This window comes from Pan paniscus, chromosome 14, assembly GCF_029289425.2.
Source record: "Pan paniscus chromosome 14, NHGRI_mPanPan1-v2.0_pri, whole genome shotgun sequence".
In the NCBI taxonomy this organism is placed as follows: Eukaryota; Metazoa; Chordata; class Mammalia; order Primates; family Hominidae; genus Pan; species Pan paniscus.
In genome coordinates, this window is record NC_073263.2 from 79,306,970 (window position 1) to 79,321,192 (window position 14,223).

The following is a 14,223-nucleotide window of genomic DNA, read 5'->3' on the forward strand; positions in this document are numbered from 1 at the left end:
ACCATGGATGGAGCTAGAAGCCATTATCCTCAGCAAACTAACGCAGAACAGAAAACCAAACACTGCATGTTCTCACTTATAAGTGGGAGCTGAACAGTGAGAAGACATGGACACAGGGAGGGCTTGTTTTCTAGAATAACTTCTGCCTGATGAGAAATGTGGCTCTCCTGTTAGAACTCACTAGAAAGAGTGAGGGTCCTGACCTCCAGGGCTTCCTCACCTAACTGAAACCAAGCCAGATGCCATGCTATTGACAGTAGAATGTATCGAAATGCTACCAAACGGCCCAAACAGAATTGCAGCCGTTTTGTAACTCTTTCTTGGATTGCAGGAAATGGCAGCATTTCCAGAATTCGGTGGCAGCTTTGTTGCCTTCTTGCATGGTTTTCCACCGGTTAGTGTGCTTAGCATAATCCTTCCTTTTAACTGTGCGATGCAGTGCTGTAGGAACTAACTCATCTTAGTGTCACCTGTTTAACCACTTTTCCATGTTTGTTACCCCAGTCACACAGATCCTAGGCCTTAGTAATATAACATCATTTAGTTGGAAACCGGAAGATTGATATAAAATTCAGCAACTTAGTAGTTACTAGAAAGTATTAATGAAGTGCTTCTCCAGGTATATTTTTCACCAAGATTTTAGCTGGTTTGAAACATCTAATTAGACTATTATTTGTCTTCAGAGTTAACAGAATTATACTTAAGTTTAAAAAATTGGGCAAAGTAATTTATATGTCAGGATAGGAGTGGTAGAATGGTTTGAGATAAGGAAATATTAGTCAACTTGCCAAAATTTTGACCACATTTAGCATTTATTGAGTGCATACTGTGTTCCAAGTCTTGTATTAGGTACTGAAATGACTGTAGTGAGAACAATGAAAAGGATTGTTGCCAGAATATGTTATAGTGTTGCTTTATTTTTGAACTCTTTAGTTTAATGCACTACCGACCTTTTGAGTCTTCTATTAAATCAGTTTTTTCTTTTATGTGAATTAAGTAATTGCTTTCTTAAATTTGATTTTCATTATGTGTAGAGACATGTCTATTTAACAACAATTTGAATACTTTACTCTGAGTCTAAGCAAAGATGATCAAGCAATGGTAGGAATGTCATTGTTTCTGGGAACTTTTTGTTGGTCACAGAATAATTTTCAGTGTGACAAATTAAAGAAACTTAGGTTGTTCCTTAAACCCATTCTGTCGTCTGCCTTTTTATGATTTTCTTGATTTTATCACAGGAGCATTTATCAAATCTAGTTTTTTTGGTCATACTTTGCTTAATGGTATACAAAAATAACTACACAGATGTGTTATAACTTATCTTTTCAGTCAGGCAACTTTGAAAATGTACAAAAAATAAGAGACCATTAGTCACCCTCAACTTATTTTTTTTTGAAAAAAAATGAGGTATCAGTCTACAATGTAGTACTTTATCACATTCATTCAGTAGAAGATGATTGTCAGACAAGGGAGGTGAAGTAGAAAGTTTAACCAATAAGGGTGCATCCTTAGGGTAGCTTCAGAGACACTGTAGAGGTGGGCATGAGATAAATGACAGTCTGTAAGGGTGGTAGTGAAATGAGCTGAAGTACCTTTAAGGTCTTGCATTTGATGAAAAGCCCCTGCGGTACTTTAATTGATGAGAGTAACACAGTTAAAATACATGACATTCAGAACAGGTTTGCTCAGGGCAGTGTTGGTGGCTGGAAGTTTGTTGAAGAGCGGGTTGCAGTAATCTGGTGAGAGGTGGTGAGTGGTTAAGGAAGTTGCGGTAGAACTACAGAGATTATGCAGAAAGAAGTGTCCTGGGAGGCAGTTTAGCTTAAGGCATTTGGGAAAGAAAACTGTGCCAAGTATCGTACATTGATTCAGTGTGTAGTCCTGTTTGGGGCCAGTTCGATGCTATTCTAGGGAATGGAATAAAATGAAAAAATGCATAGTCTATGCCATTTCCAAGTTTGCGAACCGCCCCCCCGCCCCCCTCTTTTTTTATAAATAGAACTCTGGAGTAGGAGTATAGGGAAATTTAACTGTTGTTCAAAAATGGATCACCCATTTTTTCTCTTTTGGCAAAATTGCCTCACTCCTTTCTTTAGAGCTATTTCGGTCATCACTGAGCCTCTTGAATCATTTCACATCATTTTATATACCAAAAATCCACTGAGATAATTGGTTGAAAAAGATAAAATTGCTCTTTTTTACAAGTTCTTTTTGTTGGTTTTATTCTTTATAAAAGTGCTTCTTGTTACAATTCTTTAGCTATGTACTGAAGAACAACTAGGATGTGATAGCTTCCACTCCTGTCCTCCTCCTCCTCCACTGTAACCTTGGGCACTAGTGGAGCATTATTGTTTTGTTAGCTTGCCTTTACAATAATTTTCCTCCCCTTTCTGAAAAGCTTCAATGCTAAACAACAATGTAGAGCATTCTTTCTTGCAATAGACGCTAATTGTGTTCCTAGTTGGGATCTTGCTGTCATAGCCACAATAACTGTGTCAATTGTGCGGGGAGGCTGGGTCACAGTGGTTATTGTGCAGAGTGATGAATGCTGCTTACTTGTGATGTGCTGCCGCCCGCATCTGTGGGTGAGAACACGCAGTTACTGTAATTTGCCTGGCAAGTGATCAGACTGGTATAAAATAACATCATCTGTTAGGCAAGATAGCAGTCACAAAGAACTATTGGCCTTTTAAAATATAGAATTTTTAATGAGAAACTTTGAATAATAGAGATTGAACATGTGAGAACAGCTACCTAGTGTGTGTTGCATCATTAACCCCTAGTTTGTAGTGTATTCTGGAGTCAAGTTGACCTACATAGAAGAGAAGGAACTGGAAGTGCATGTCTGTGTTCTGGCTCCGATTGGGAAAAGCTGCTTAACCACTGTAAGTTACGGGTTGGATAAGTGACATATACGACTGGTGTCAATTGGCAACCAGGCTTCACAGTTTCATGAAATGTGTGGATTCTGAAAGTGTTGTCATTGCGAATGTGGTTTCCTTGCCTAGTTCTTCCACATACTTAAGGAAAAGATATTTTTAATGTAATTGTTAGAATGTGTTGGTACGTAATGATTCTGAAGTAAAAGGAAATTTTTTTTTTTTTTTTTTTTTTTAAGTAAACTTGGTGTTTTGCAAGGATCTGAAGAATCCCAGTTTGGAGCTGATTATTTTCTTGACTGTCCACATCCCACAGTTTTTTTTTTTTTTTTTCTCTCCATCCCACTGCCCATTTTAAAGCACTTTTCAGCTGTCTGATTGCTCATTAGCATTGCTCATTAAAAGTGGTCTGGGGGCATGCATTTCAAAGCAGTCCTTTTAATACTTGGTTTTTCAAGTTCTGTCAAATTCCCGGTGAATACAAACCAAGTTATTTCTTGAAGTTTAGCCTTGTTTATATTTTTTATATTATTCCTTCTGCTTAGTACATGTCTAAATGATAACTTTTCAGAAAAGTGAATTTTGCTTAGCACATTGATTTGTATCTCATGAGAGGAGAGTAAACCATGTTTGGTGTGACTTAAGCTTTTATGATTTGGGATTTGTGTGTGTGTGTGTGTGTGTGTGACCCCAAGAACATGGAAATACAAGGGGTGGTAATTTTGGAGGGGAGAAGTACATTAATTAGACAAGTGAGGTAATGTAAGAATGAGATCATCTGCCCATGGCTGGTGTAATTCCTTTTTGTTCATTATATTAATTTAAAAAATAATATTAAAGTAATAACATGTATATTCCTACCTTGAAAAGCTAGTTATATAAATAATATGTATGTTTAATGCAGATAATTTGGAAGGTTTTTTTTAAAGAAAAAATCCGAGTGATCACCAATAGTCTCTGTACCGGATAGTCATTGTTAAGTTCTGGTATAGATACCCCTCTGTTACTTTGTACACTGTTTTTCCTTTAAACCTTGTTTTGGTCTCAAGGCCATTTGGAAACACAATAGTCATTCTAAGTCCTCCCATAATCCAATACTGAATTTACATAAAATATTTTTTATCAACATTTTCTGATATTAACTGAGTAGAAAAAATATAGAATTACATATAGTTAATATTAAGAACATTTCCCTTAATTCCTAAAGATTAGGAAGATTATAAACTTGAGTTTTTCTTTTGACACTAATCCTTTTTTATATTGCAAAACACTAAATCCTTATGTGGAAATAGAAAATTGAAAACATTTCTAACGTAGAAACTCAAAATAAATTTTCATTATTATACAGGCATGTTGGCTTTAATCAAAGTAAGATTGATTTACTTTTTAAAAATGGATGTATAAATAGGACCCTAATTCACAAATTGTTTATTTTGTATATATTTTTTATTTAGATAAGTGGAAGTCAGTTAAGATAGTCCTATGAAAAGTTGCTTTGTCTTTTTTTTTTTTTTAATTCTCTTCCCTTTCTCCTTCTGACAAGTCAACATCTGCTTCCATATAGCTAACTGCTGCTATTTTCTGCTTCTGTGACAGCTAGCCGATGGCGGAGTCTCTTCTCTTCAACTGCCTCACTGGCTTTTCCTTATAGTCCTGTTGCAAGACTCAGCCCTTATAGCAATGGCATTAATACTCCCAGCTTCTCTAAAACCTCAAATAAAGCAATACTAACACCTGAAAAAACAGGTAATATTTTAACTTCTTGACTAGCTGCTTGCTTTGTAATTCAGTTACTAAACACAGCTTAAATATTCATCTTTCATTTGAAAAGCTTGAGAGTAATCTTAAGAGTGGAGAGTTTGTGCTGCACACTTACTTTGGGTACAAAAGGCCTAGCACTAATTTGTACTCTAACACCATTGATCTACTGCTCTCAATTGTATGTAGCAGACAGTCTTCCCTCTTTAGCAAAAGTATATGCATGCAGTTCTGTATTTCCAAATGCTTATGTGCTTTTAAAATTAAATGTCAAACACAATTAAGGTAGTTTTTATTATTCAAGATTGTAAGTCTTTATTTTTTTTTAATTTTTTTCTGGTAGCTTTTAAATTTAGCTAAGGCTGTGTAGAAGAAAATAGTCATAGTGGCTTTTTATGAGATGAGGATCTCACCATTTTCTTATTTTTCTCAGCATTGGTGTGATTCCATTCCTATAGCCTTCTTCTATTTGTTCTTTGGTTCTTTTATCTGAAGCCATTGATTTTTTTATCCTCATGGGTGGCTATAAGTCTCCCGTGACTACTCTCTGGTCTATATTATGTGGGTGTTGTATATATTTCTGCATATGTATGTGTGCCTTTTAGATGTGATATTCTTACCCATTTGTAGCACTGCTGTTTGTACTCATTAAGAAATGGACCAGATTAAAATTTAATTTAAAAATATATTATCAGTTACTGTCAGACAAGTTTGTCTTATTATTAAAGTATACATGAATATATATTCTTATACCATGCCTTTAGATATATACATATCTAATAGGATGTAGATTTTAGCAGTAGTGAATTTTTTATTGTGATAAAAAATATAATGTGAAATCTACCCTCTTAACAATTTAAGTATATAGTACATGGTGACTTTTTAAATTGTGAAAATTCAATTTGAAAACAATGAACAAGTAGTTTTGTATATATGAATTGTGTACACATGATGTGCACGTTGACCATTAAATGGTGACATGTTGGTGATTTTTGTAACATGAAAACATGAGACAAATTGCTGACTGTTTATATATGAATTGTGAAGCATGTATAGATATCAGTCCTGCAGATGAAAGAACACACTTTTCCTTTGTGTTTCAGGTTACACTTCCAGGGGCTCCCCGCTCAGTCCCCAGTCATCTATCGACAGTGAGCTGAGTACTTCAGAATTGGAGGATGATTCTATCTCCATGGGATATAAATTACAGGACCTCACTGATGTTCAGATCATGGCTCGTCTGCAAGAAGAAAGTATGTGTTCTTTCTAAACTAGCAAAATGAGGCTTCCACTTGGAATATACAGGCAGAGGGGGAGGTTCAGGCATTTCTCTCCAGGTAATGGGCAAATAATTAGATTCTTTCTCTCATACTGTCCTACTTTTTAGGTGGAGCCAGTTATATGCTTCTCACACTATCATGAGGTGGTAGGACTTAGTCTGATGAAAACACATTGATACATGGACATTGCTGGTATTGTCACTGTGGAAACAGATGGACAGTTTCCTAAAAAACTAAAGGTGCAACTTCCATGTGGCCCAGCAAACTGCACTCTTGGATATTTATCCCAGAATAGTGGAAATTTGTGTTTACACAAAAACTTGCACATGAATGTTCTGAGCACCTTTATAGCCCAAAACTGGAATTAGCTTAGAAGGCCTTCAGTGGGTAAATGATTAAACCAATCATGTTACATCTATACCATGGAGTATAACTCAGCAATAAAGAGGAACAAACTACTGATATACACAACATCTTGCTTGAAGCTCCAGGGAATCATGGTGAATAAAAAATTTGATCATAAGAGAGTGCATACTGTATAATTCCACACATATAACATTTTGAGATGACAAAATGTTAGGAACAGAGGACAGACTAGTGGTTGGTGGAGTTAGGTATAGGGCTTAGGGTCTCAAGAGGGTCTCGAAGCTGGATGTAGTTATAAAAGGGCAACACAGGATTTTTGCAGTGTTGGTACTATTCATTGGTGGATCTTTGAACCTGTAGGTAATGAAATTGCATACAGCTTAATACTCTCTCTATCTCTTTCTGACACAGACACACACACACACACACACCCCCACACACCTGCGAAAATCTGAATAAAATGAGTGGATTATATCACTGCCAATACCCTGGCTGTCATATTATTATAATTTTGCACAATGTTACCACTGGGGGAAACTGGGCAAAGTGTACAGTTTTGTTTTTTTTTAAGCACTGCATGTGAATCTACAGTTATCTTAAAATTTCAGTTAAAATGCATTGACATACTTCTCCAGGTAAATAATTGTGAAAGAGTAGATAAGTAGAAATAGGATAGTTTTTCACTGGTTCTGCGATAAAGTTACAAAAAATTATCTGGGAGTGAACTAGTTGAAGGGCATTAATGGTATCAAAAGGCACAGAACTGGAGTGTTTGTTTTGGAGTTATCTTTTCCACCAACATAAGTAGAAATAATCAAGTATCATTTAAGCATAATAATTTCCTGTTTTCAGAATTAGTCAAGGCTTCTATGAGAAACATGGTAATGCTTATGCAGGATTTAATAAGATACATTTTTAAGGGGAAAAGTGGTTATTTTATATAATTATTTAGTAAAAGCAAATTTAAATACTCTTTCTAAAAATATATATGGCTAAAAGATTGTATGTCAGTTTCAGAAGTTAAGTAGTCAGGGATAGACCACTTTTTAAAAAAAATTGTAGTACTGGCAATGGGTTAAATAATGAGAACTTTGTAGTTTGACTATTTTTAGATGATTACCTTATAGGATGACCTAAAACTATTAGAAGTATTGAGGTGTCAGTGTGCTTTGAAAGAGATAATATTAGTAACATAAAAGAACAATAGAGAGATGACCTTGTGGGAAAATATTTGTACCTCGGCTTTTAAACTTTCCCTTTGACTTTAAAAGTTGGGGGTGGGGAGCAGAATGACTTCCTACTTGGGCAGAGATTTGAAGATTTTAGTTGTTTTAACTCATAGCAAACTATTCATAATGAGATGAATATTTCTTCCTAAGTTCCCCTTCTAAAATATCTCTTGATTTGAAAAGGGGAAATTGATAGATATTAACGAATGAGCTGTGGCAGGTATATATAATCCTCACTGGAATTGGGGCAATCTTTTTGCAAAACAGAATTGTCCAATATTAGATATCTGTTTCATAGGTAAATGTGATTATTGTCTTGGTAAACTTGTCAATTTAGTAAACTTGAGAACAAGATAATAAGTCTCTGTGAGTAATTTATTTGGCACAATTTTTCATCTAATACTTGGTTAATTATAACTAAATGTTAGCTAGATCAAAATACATGAGAGTACTATTTGTTATTTTATAGGTCTCAGGCAAGATTATGCTTCTACTTCAGCATCTGTATCAAGACATAGTTCCAGTGTGTCATTGAGTTCAGGAAAAAAAGGGACATGTAGTGATCAAGAATATGACCGATACAGTCTGGAGGATGAAGAGGAATTTGATCATTTGCCACCACCTCAGCCTCGTCTTCCAAGATGTTCCCCTTTCCAAAGAGGAATTCCCCATTCACAGACTTTCTCCAGCATTCGGGAGTGTAGGAGGAGCCCCAGTTCCCAGTATTTTCCTTCAAATAATTACCAGCAGCAACAGTATTATTCACCTCAAGCCCAAACTCCAGATCAGCAACCAAATAGGACCAATGGAGGTAGGTTGTATGTTTTTTTGGTATTTGATATGCTTTAATTTTTTTATATGTGGTCAAGAAATGGTTTTTGTGTTTTTGTTTTTGTTTTTGAGACAGAATCTGTCTGTCTCCTAGGTTGGAGTGCAGTGGCACGATCTCAGCTCACTGCAACCTCCACCTCCCAGGTTCAAACGATTCTCCTGCCTCAGCCTTCCAAGTAGCCGGGGTACAGGCATGTGTCATTATGCCTGGCTAATTTATTTTTTATTTTTTATTTTTTATTTTTAGTAGAGATGGGGTTTCACCCTGTTGACCAGGCTGGTCTTGAACCACTAACCTCAGGTAATCTGCCCGCCTTAGCCTCCCAAAGTGCTGGGATGACAGCCACCATACCCGGCCAAGAAATGGTTTTAAGAGAAATATAGATAATTGGTCAATGTTTCTCAGATTAAAAATCATCCTCCAGACCTTCCCAGTTTGGTCTAAATTTGCGTCTCTAATTGACTGGCTTCTGATTACGTGTCCCAGATTTATAAACGCACAGCTTCAAGAAAACCTTCATGACATAGCTGGCTCGGAATGAGTTATAAATGTGCGGCATCTCTGCATTGTTGCTGGTGCCTGTGGCACAGACAGGGTTGTACAAGCTGAGAAGTTTGTGGTCAAGCCCATGGAGGCAAAGTCTGTGAGTTGTCATTCCTTACCTTGTCCACAGCCTTCAGTCTCTTACTGTCTGTTCCTAGCACAGAGTGAGGTTGTAAGCATGAATGATGATGCTTGCAGAGGATGCTGCTCTTACACAGCCAGATCTAGGCAAGTTTGGGACGTGTCTTTCCCTCTGATCTCCTGACATCTAGAATTAAGATCTGTGTAGCAGCAGGAACATGGAGGTTGCTTTCCATTAGCATTTGACAGGGTAATGGGAAATTGATCTGTCTTGTCAACATGGTGGGTTGCTGTCTGTGTCATTCTTTTATTCTATCTCTTCATCATTTATCTTTCTTCCACACTTGCAGGAGTTGGACTCTGACTTCTAAGAACTATGGGAGAAGCAATCATGTAATATTCTAAGCCTGTTGTGTTTTTGTACTAATGATCACCTGAACCCTCACACATAAATTCTATATATTATGGAGAAACAAACCAATAAAAAATAATGTATAATTATACAATTACAGTTCTTAATTATTATATAGCACTATTTCTCAAAGCTGGGTCCAGATGTGATCAAATGGTCTTTAAAAATATTTATAGGCCAAATATAAATTTTGTATTAGTGATCAGCCATAACCCTGTATTTAGTTTTTACCCTTTCTTCCTTTATACTTGTATCATTCATGCTGATGCTAATTAAGAGATCATTTGGAAATATTTAAAATTTTGTATTTGTAATTTCTCTTACTACCTCGAGATTTCAAGTTTAAAGGAGTGGTGGCTAAAAAATGTCATCATGACTAACATATTAAAGCTCATAGATCAGAAAGACAATGTATTCCATGTGCTTAGTGGAAGTCATAACATCTTATTAAAATTGAGAGGGCACCTAGAGTCATTTCTCTAAAGCTTTTTTTTTTTTTTTTTTTTTACTTAAAGTGTTTTAGAACATCGTAGTCAAGTTGCCAAGCAGATGCTAGCTCTGCATCTTGATTGATATTGTCAATGGGATCATTTTTCTCCACTTAGCTGTTTGTTGCACCTCAGAAAAGTGGTATTCACTTCCATCAAACACCGTTTGAAAAGGATTAGGTTTCTGTGAATCCTGTGCTGGGATACTCTTCACAGGAAAGTGGAGACATATCACAGTTTAGGTCCCTTTATGGTAGTTTTATTTTGCCTAAAATGTCTAGTTTTCACAATACAAGAAAAATGGAATACAAAGGCAATTTTCTGGATATGACTTCTGACTAATTAGCTTAATGGTTGAGAGCAGAGGCTCTGAAGTCCAGTAGATCCTGTGTTTCTCAACTCTCTAAGGTTCGGTTTCCCTAAGTAAAATGTGGACAAGATGATATCTGTCTCTTAGGAAACTTAGGTATAATTTCACACCAAACCATCTGGTACACATTTTCTCCACCTAAATATATTATAAGGAATAAATGGAATAATGAATGTTACATTGCATGTAGCCTGGAGTGGATGTGCTGAATAAAGGTTGTCTTCTCCCCTTTTGTTTTTAAACTTTTATTAACATATGATTCAGATGTCCTAGCCTGCATTTGTTACTATAGAATATTGAGCAAAAAACTGAAATAAGAATGGTAACTTTGAAGCTAATCTATTAAATATTTTTCTAAATTATCAAAATAATATAGATAGAAAATAATTGTAAACTGTTGATTCATTTTAAAATAATTGAGAATAAACTAGAAATGTATATTAATATTTACTGCTTTTGTAGTTCCTACACTGCCTAGATTTAAAGAGATGGTTCATAAAACTTTCTGGGATATTTCTGAGATTCATAGAATTAAAAGAAGCATAACTGGAATAACTTGCTAAATATCAAAATGACTCAACTTGTAGAATCTTTACCAACTTTTTTATAATTCTACGGTATGGCAGGGTTACTGGAGGCATGATGTAGTCCTTATTATCATGAGGACCTCCCCTGGAGCCTGTGTTGCCTGGATGCCTAGATCTAGCTGTTTGGTGGACAATGAGTGTCTCCTTTAGTCCTAAAGATTCCTGAGTCTTTGTTCATAGAGTGGTGAGTCTTGCTGCCTCTTTAATGTGAGCAAGCTCATTTGAATTCTTTACTTGGTCTATTCTTCCAGTTTTCTGCTGCATCTCAGCCCTTGAAGATTAAACTGCTGATTTCTTGTGAAGATAGAAATAGAACATTACTTTTGGTTCCCTGAACTTTAAAGAATATGTGGTTATTAAAACGTTCCACATTGTTTGACAGGAAATGTACCTCATTTCCAGATGGTCTGACACAAGTTGGAGATCACAGCTTTGTTCCAAGGGGAATAGTGTCCTAAATATTTACACTTGGAAGACCTTATTTTTAAGAGCATATTTCAAGATTAAAGCTTTGTGAAACTGACTTGTTGCTTAAATATGAGTAAAGATTGGTTTTAAAGACTAACACAGATTAGAGGCATAGCCAAATGTAACGTGTGGACCTTGATTGGATCGTGGTTTAGAGGAAAAAGCTTGTGAAAGATATTCTTGGGATGTCTGAAAAATTTTGTATGCAGATTATCATATGATATTGTTAATTTGTTTACATGCGATTACAGTATTGTGATTCTATAGAATTTTCTCAGGAGATCAATATGCATTTAAAGTGTCAAGATGTCTGAAGTTTTATCTTGTTTAGCAAAGCAAACAAAAGTACATGTGGAGATGAATTAAATATGGCAAAATTGAAACAACCAGTATAGCCAGGTGGAAAAACAGGTGTTTATGATACTATTTTTTAACATTTCTATATGTATGAAAACTATTATAGTAAATAGTTGGAGAGAGATTTTAAAAAGAAATATAGAAGCTCAATTAATTTTCTCAATAGCATATAATTATGTTCCTGTGCCTCCCTGCTGCTTAAAAATATATGTATTGGAAATATGTATAGTGAAAATAGTCTAGTACTGATAGAGGCTGACTTTTTTACACCAGTTTTTGTAATAGTCAAAAGATCTAGATATGGCCACTAAGATTATGTAGAGATGAATCCTTCTAATTCCTCCCTTCTTACTACACACTGTCTGCCAAATCATACACATAATATTTGCTGATATATAAAGTACCTGCTCTGTGAGGCTGGGAACTTTAATAGGAATTTGGGAATACGAGACGTATGATTGTTAAAAATAGGCATCAAGAAGATAATGAGGAAAATTGCCAAGGAATCTAACAGTCAGTGGCAATATTTGAGCATCCTTACTCTAGAACTACACACAGAAAGTAATGTGTGAGAGGTAGATACTTCCAGCTGGGAAGTCCATAGAAAAGCTTCTCTATGGTGGGGATAATTGTGCCAATTCTTAAAGTATTAGTAAGAGCCACATGAGTAAAATATTCTTTTGTGCTTTCTACCATAGCACTCTCTACAATTTTTTATGCTTTCTTATTATACGTATTATCTAAGTATACTTATTGTGCTTGTTTAATCTTCTGCCTTTTCCACCCCAAGGTAGCAAAAATTGCTGGACATGGCAACATTTAATAGGTATTAGTAATGTCAAAGGAGTAGTGTATGAAAGGGGAATAAGAAGAGCTGAGTTTGATTTTGACTTGAATGCCTTTTGGATTAGTATTCAAGTATATCATTATTTTCTGGTTTTGCTTGAAAGAAAATGACCACAAGATTGAATGCTCTGATATGTGCACTTTAGTGTTTTGCGGTATATATCAATAAAGATAAAAATATCTTGTAAGTTGGAGGGGTGAAAAAAACTTTAGATATTACAATGATTTATGATCTTCCATGGTTTACCCCTATCAAAATGTTAATCTTTAATATTTATTTTATTTGGGAAAAATTTAATTTTAAGTTTAATTAAATTTATTTTAGATTTTCTCTTTAGGATCAACAATGGGTGGGGATGGATTGAGAAGCACTGGTCTAGACTATAAACCTAGACCATAAATCTTGACTATAAACTCAATGAGACTCGGGACTGTATCTGCCTAATACACTATGGTATCCCCAACAGCTCACAGAGTGTCTGGTATTTAGTGTAAACACAATAGATGTTTGTTCCCTTGTTCATTTGTTCCTTCTCCAAAGTGAGGTTGGGTGTCCACATGGAGGGACCAGCCTGCTCACAGGTATGAGAGAGTTCTCCCCTGTGGTTGGGGAGCAGGCTGAGAGGCCAGGCTGGAGAAGTATAAAGAGCCTGGGCCTTGAAGCCCTCATCTGGGCTGTGCTCAGGAGCTTGGCCTTTCAGAAGAGGGAGCAGGGGAGGAATTGAGGAGTTGGAGGGATTTCAGCAAGTGGGTGATGCGTGCTGTGCTCTAGGAAGAGTGGAATCGGCTGTATGGGAGATGGATGGGAGAAACAAGACACAAGGGTACATGGAGACCAATTAAGAGAATTTTGTGAAAATGTAAGTGATCAATAATGAGGTAAGAACTAGGTGGTAGTGGAAGATTCACTAAATGTTTATGAGGCAGAATTAACAGGACTTGGAAAGTATGGTGCAAAGAGAAGGTGAATCTTGGGAGACTCCCAGACTTTTGGATTAGGTGATGTGCTGGACAGGGCTACAATTTATGGATCCAAGTAATGCAGAAGGAGTAGTGTGTGAAGGGGAGAAAGAAATGAATTCAGTACTTGAATTAGTTTTGTCCTTGAATTAGTTATGGCTTAGTACTCGTATATATGCTTTTTTTTTTCAGTTTAAATGACCTGACATAGGTACTTTAGTTTTTGGGGGATGTGTATTGATCAAGGAAAAAGTGTCTCATAGAGTTGTGGTCTTGTGGCTGGCTTATTTCACATGTGTTATTTCACACATCTCAACATTGAGATCTGTATGTGACTCTCTGCTGCCTCTTGGTGGCAGAAGATGAACTTAGCAAGGCAAAAAAATTGAAGCATTCTCTTGGTCTTTTTTATCTGCAAACATTTGGTGGCGTACTCATGAAAGTTAAAACTTTCCAGAGATTAATGTGGTCATGTTAATGTGATGAGTGGATATTTCAAGACATCTGAAGTTTGAATTTTATTAATTTGTTCCATTTTGATATGGTAGCAAAAGATTCAGTAAATGTTGGTTTTGATTCTTCTAGGGTTCTTTTTTTTTTTTTTTTTAAGAAGCATGTAACTTAATTTCTGGGGTTGTTTTGGTAAATTTAATGGCTATAAGATTATTTTCTAACTTTTTAAATATAGTTTTAGCCACTTATTGAATAGGAACAGATAGCTAACTGCTTAGCTAGTCCCTATGTCTTTTTATAGAAGTCTCGTTCTC

At 35.8% G+C, this 14,223-nt stretch overlaps 1 protein-coding gene across 6 annotated transcripts in view; it reads left to right on the top strand.

Moving 5' to 3' along the window:
• Nucleotides 1-14,223, top strand: part of SLAIN1 (SLAIN motif family member 1) — a 66,851-nt gene that overhangs the window by 40,893 nt on the left and 11,735 nt on the right. For 2 of the 6 annotated variants that reach the window (XM_008950563.5, XM_034936817.2), the window contains exons 3-5: nucleotides 4,476-4,625; nucleotides 5,741-5,890; nucleotides 7,982-8,323. In XM_008950563.5, the coding sequence (XP_008948811.2) occupies nucleotides 4,476-4,625; nucleotides 5,741-5,890; nucleotides 7,982-8,323 (642 nt within the window). Of the gene's footprint in view, nucleotides 1-2,670; nucleotides 2,886-4,475; nucleotides 4,626-5,740; nucleotides 5,891-7,981; nucleotides 8,324-14,223 lie in introns of those variants that run through there. The other 4 variants (XM_014347467.4, XM_034936818.3, XM_034936819.3 and 1 more) reach the window with 3 other exon arrangements.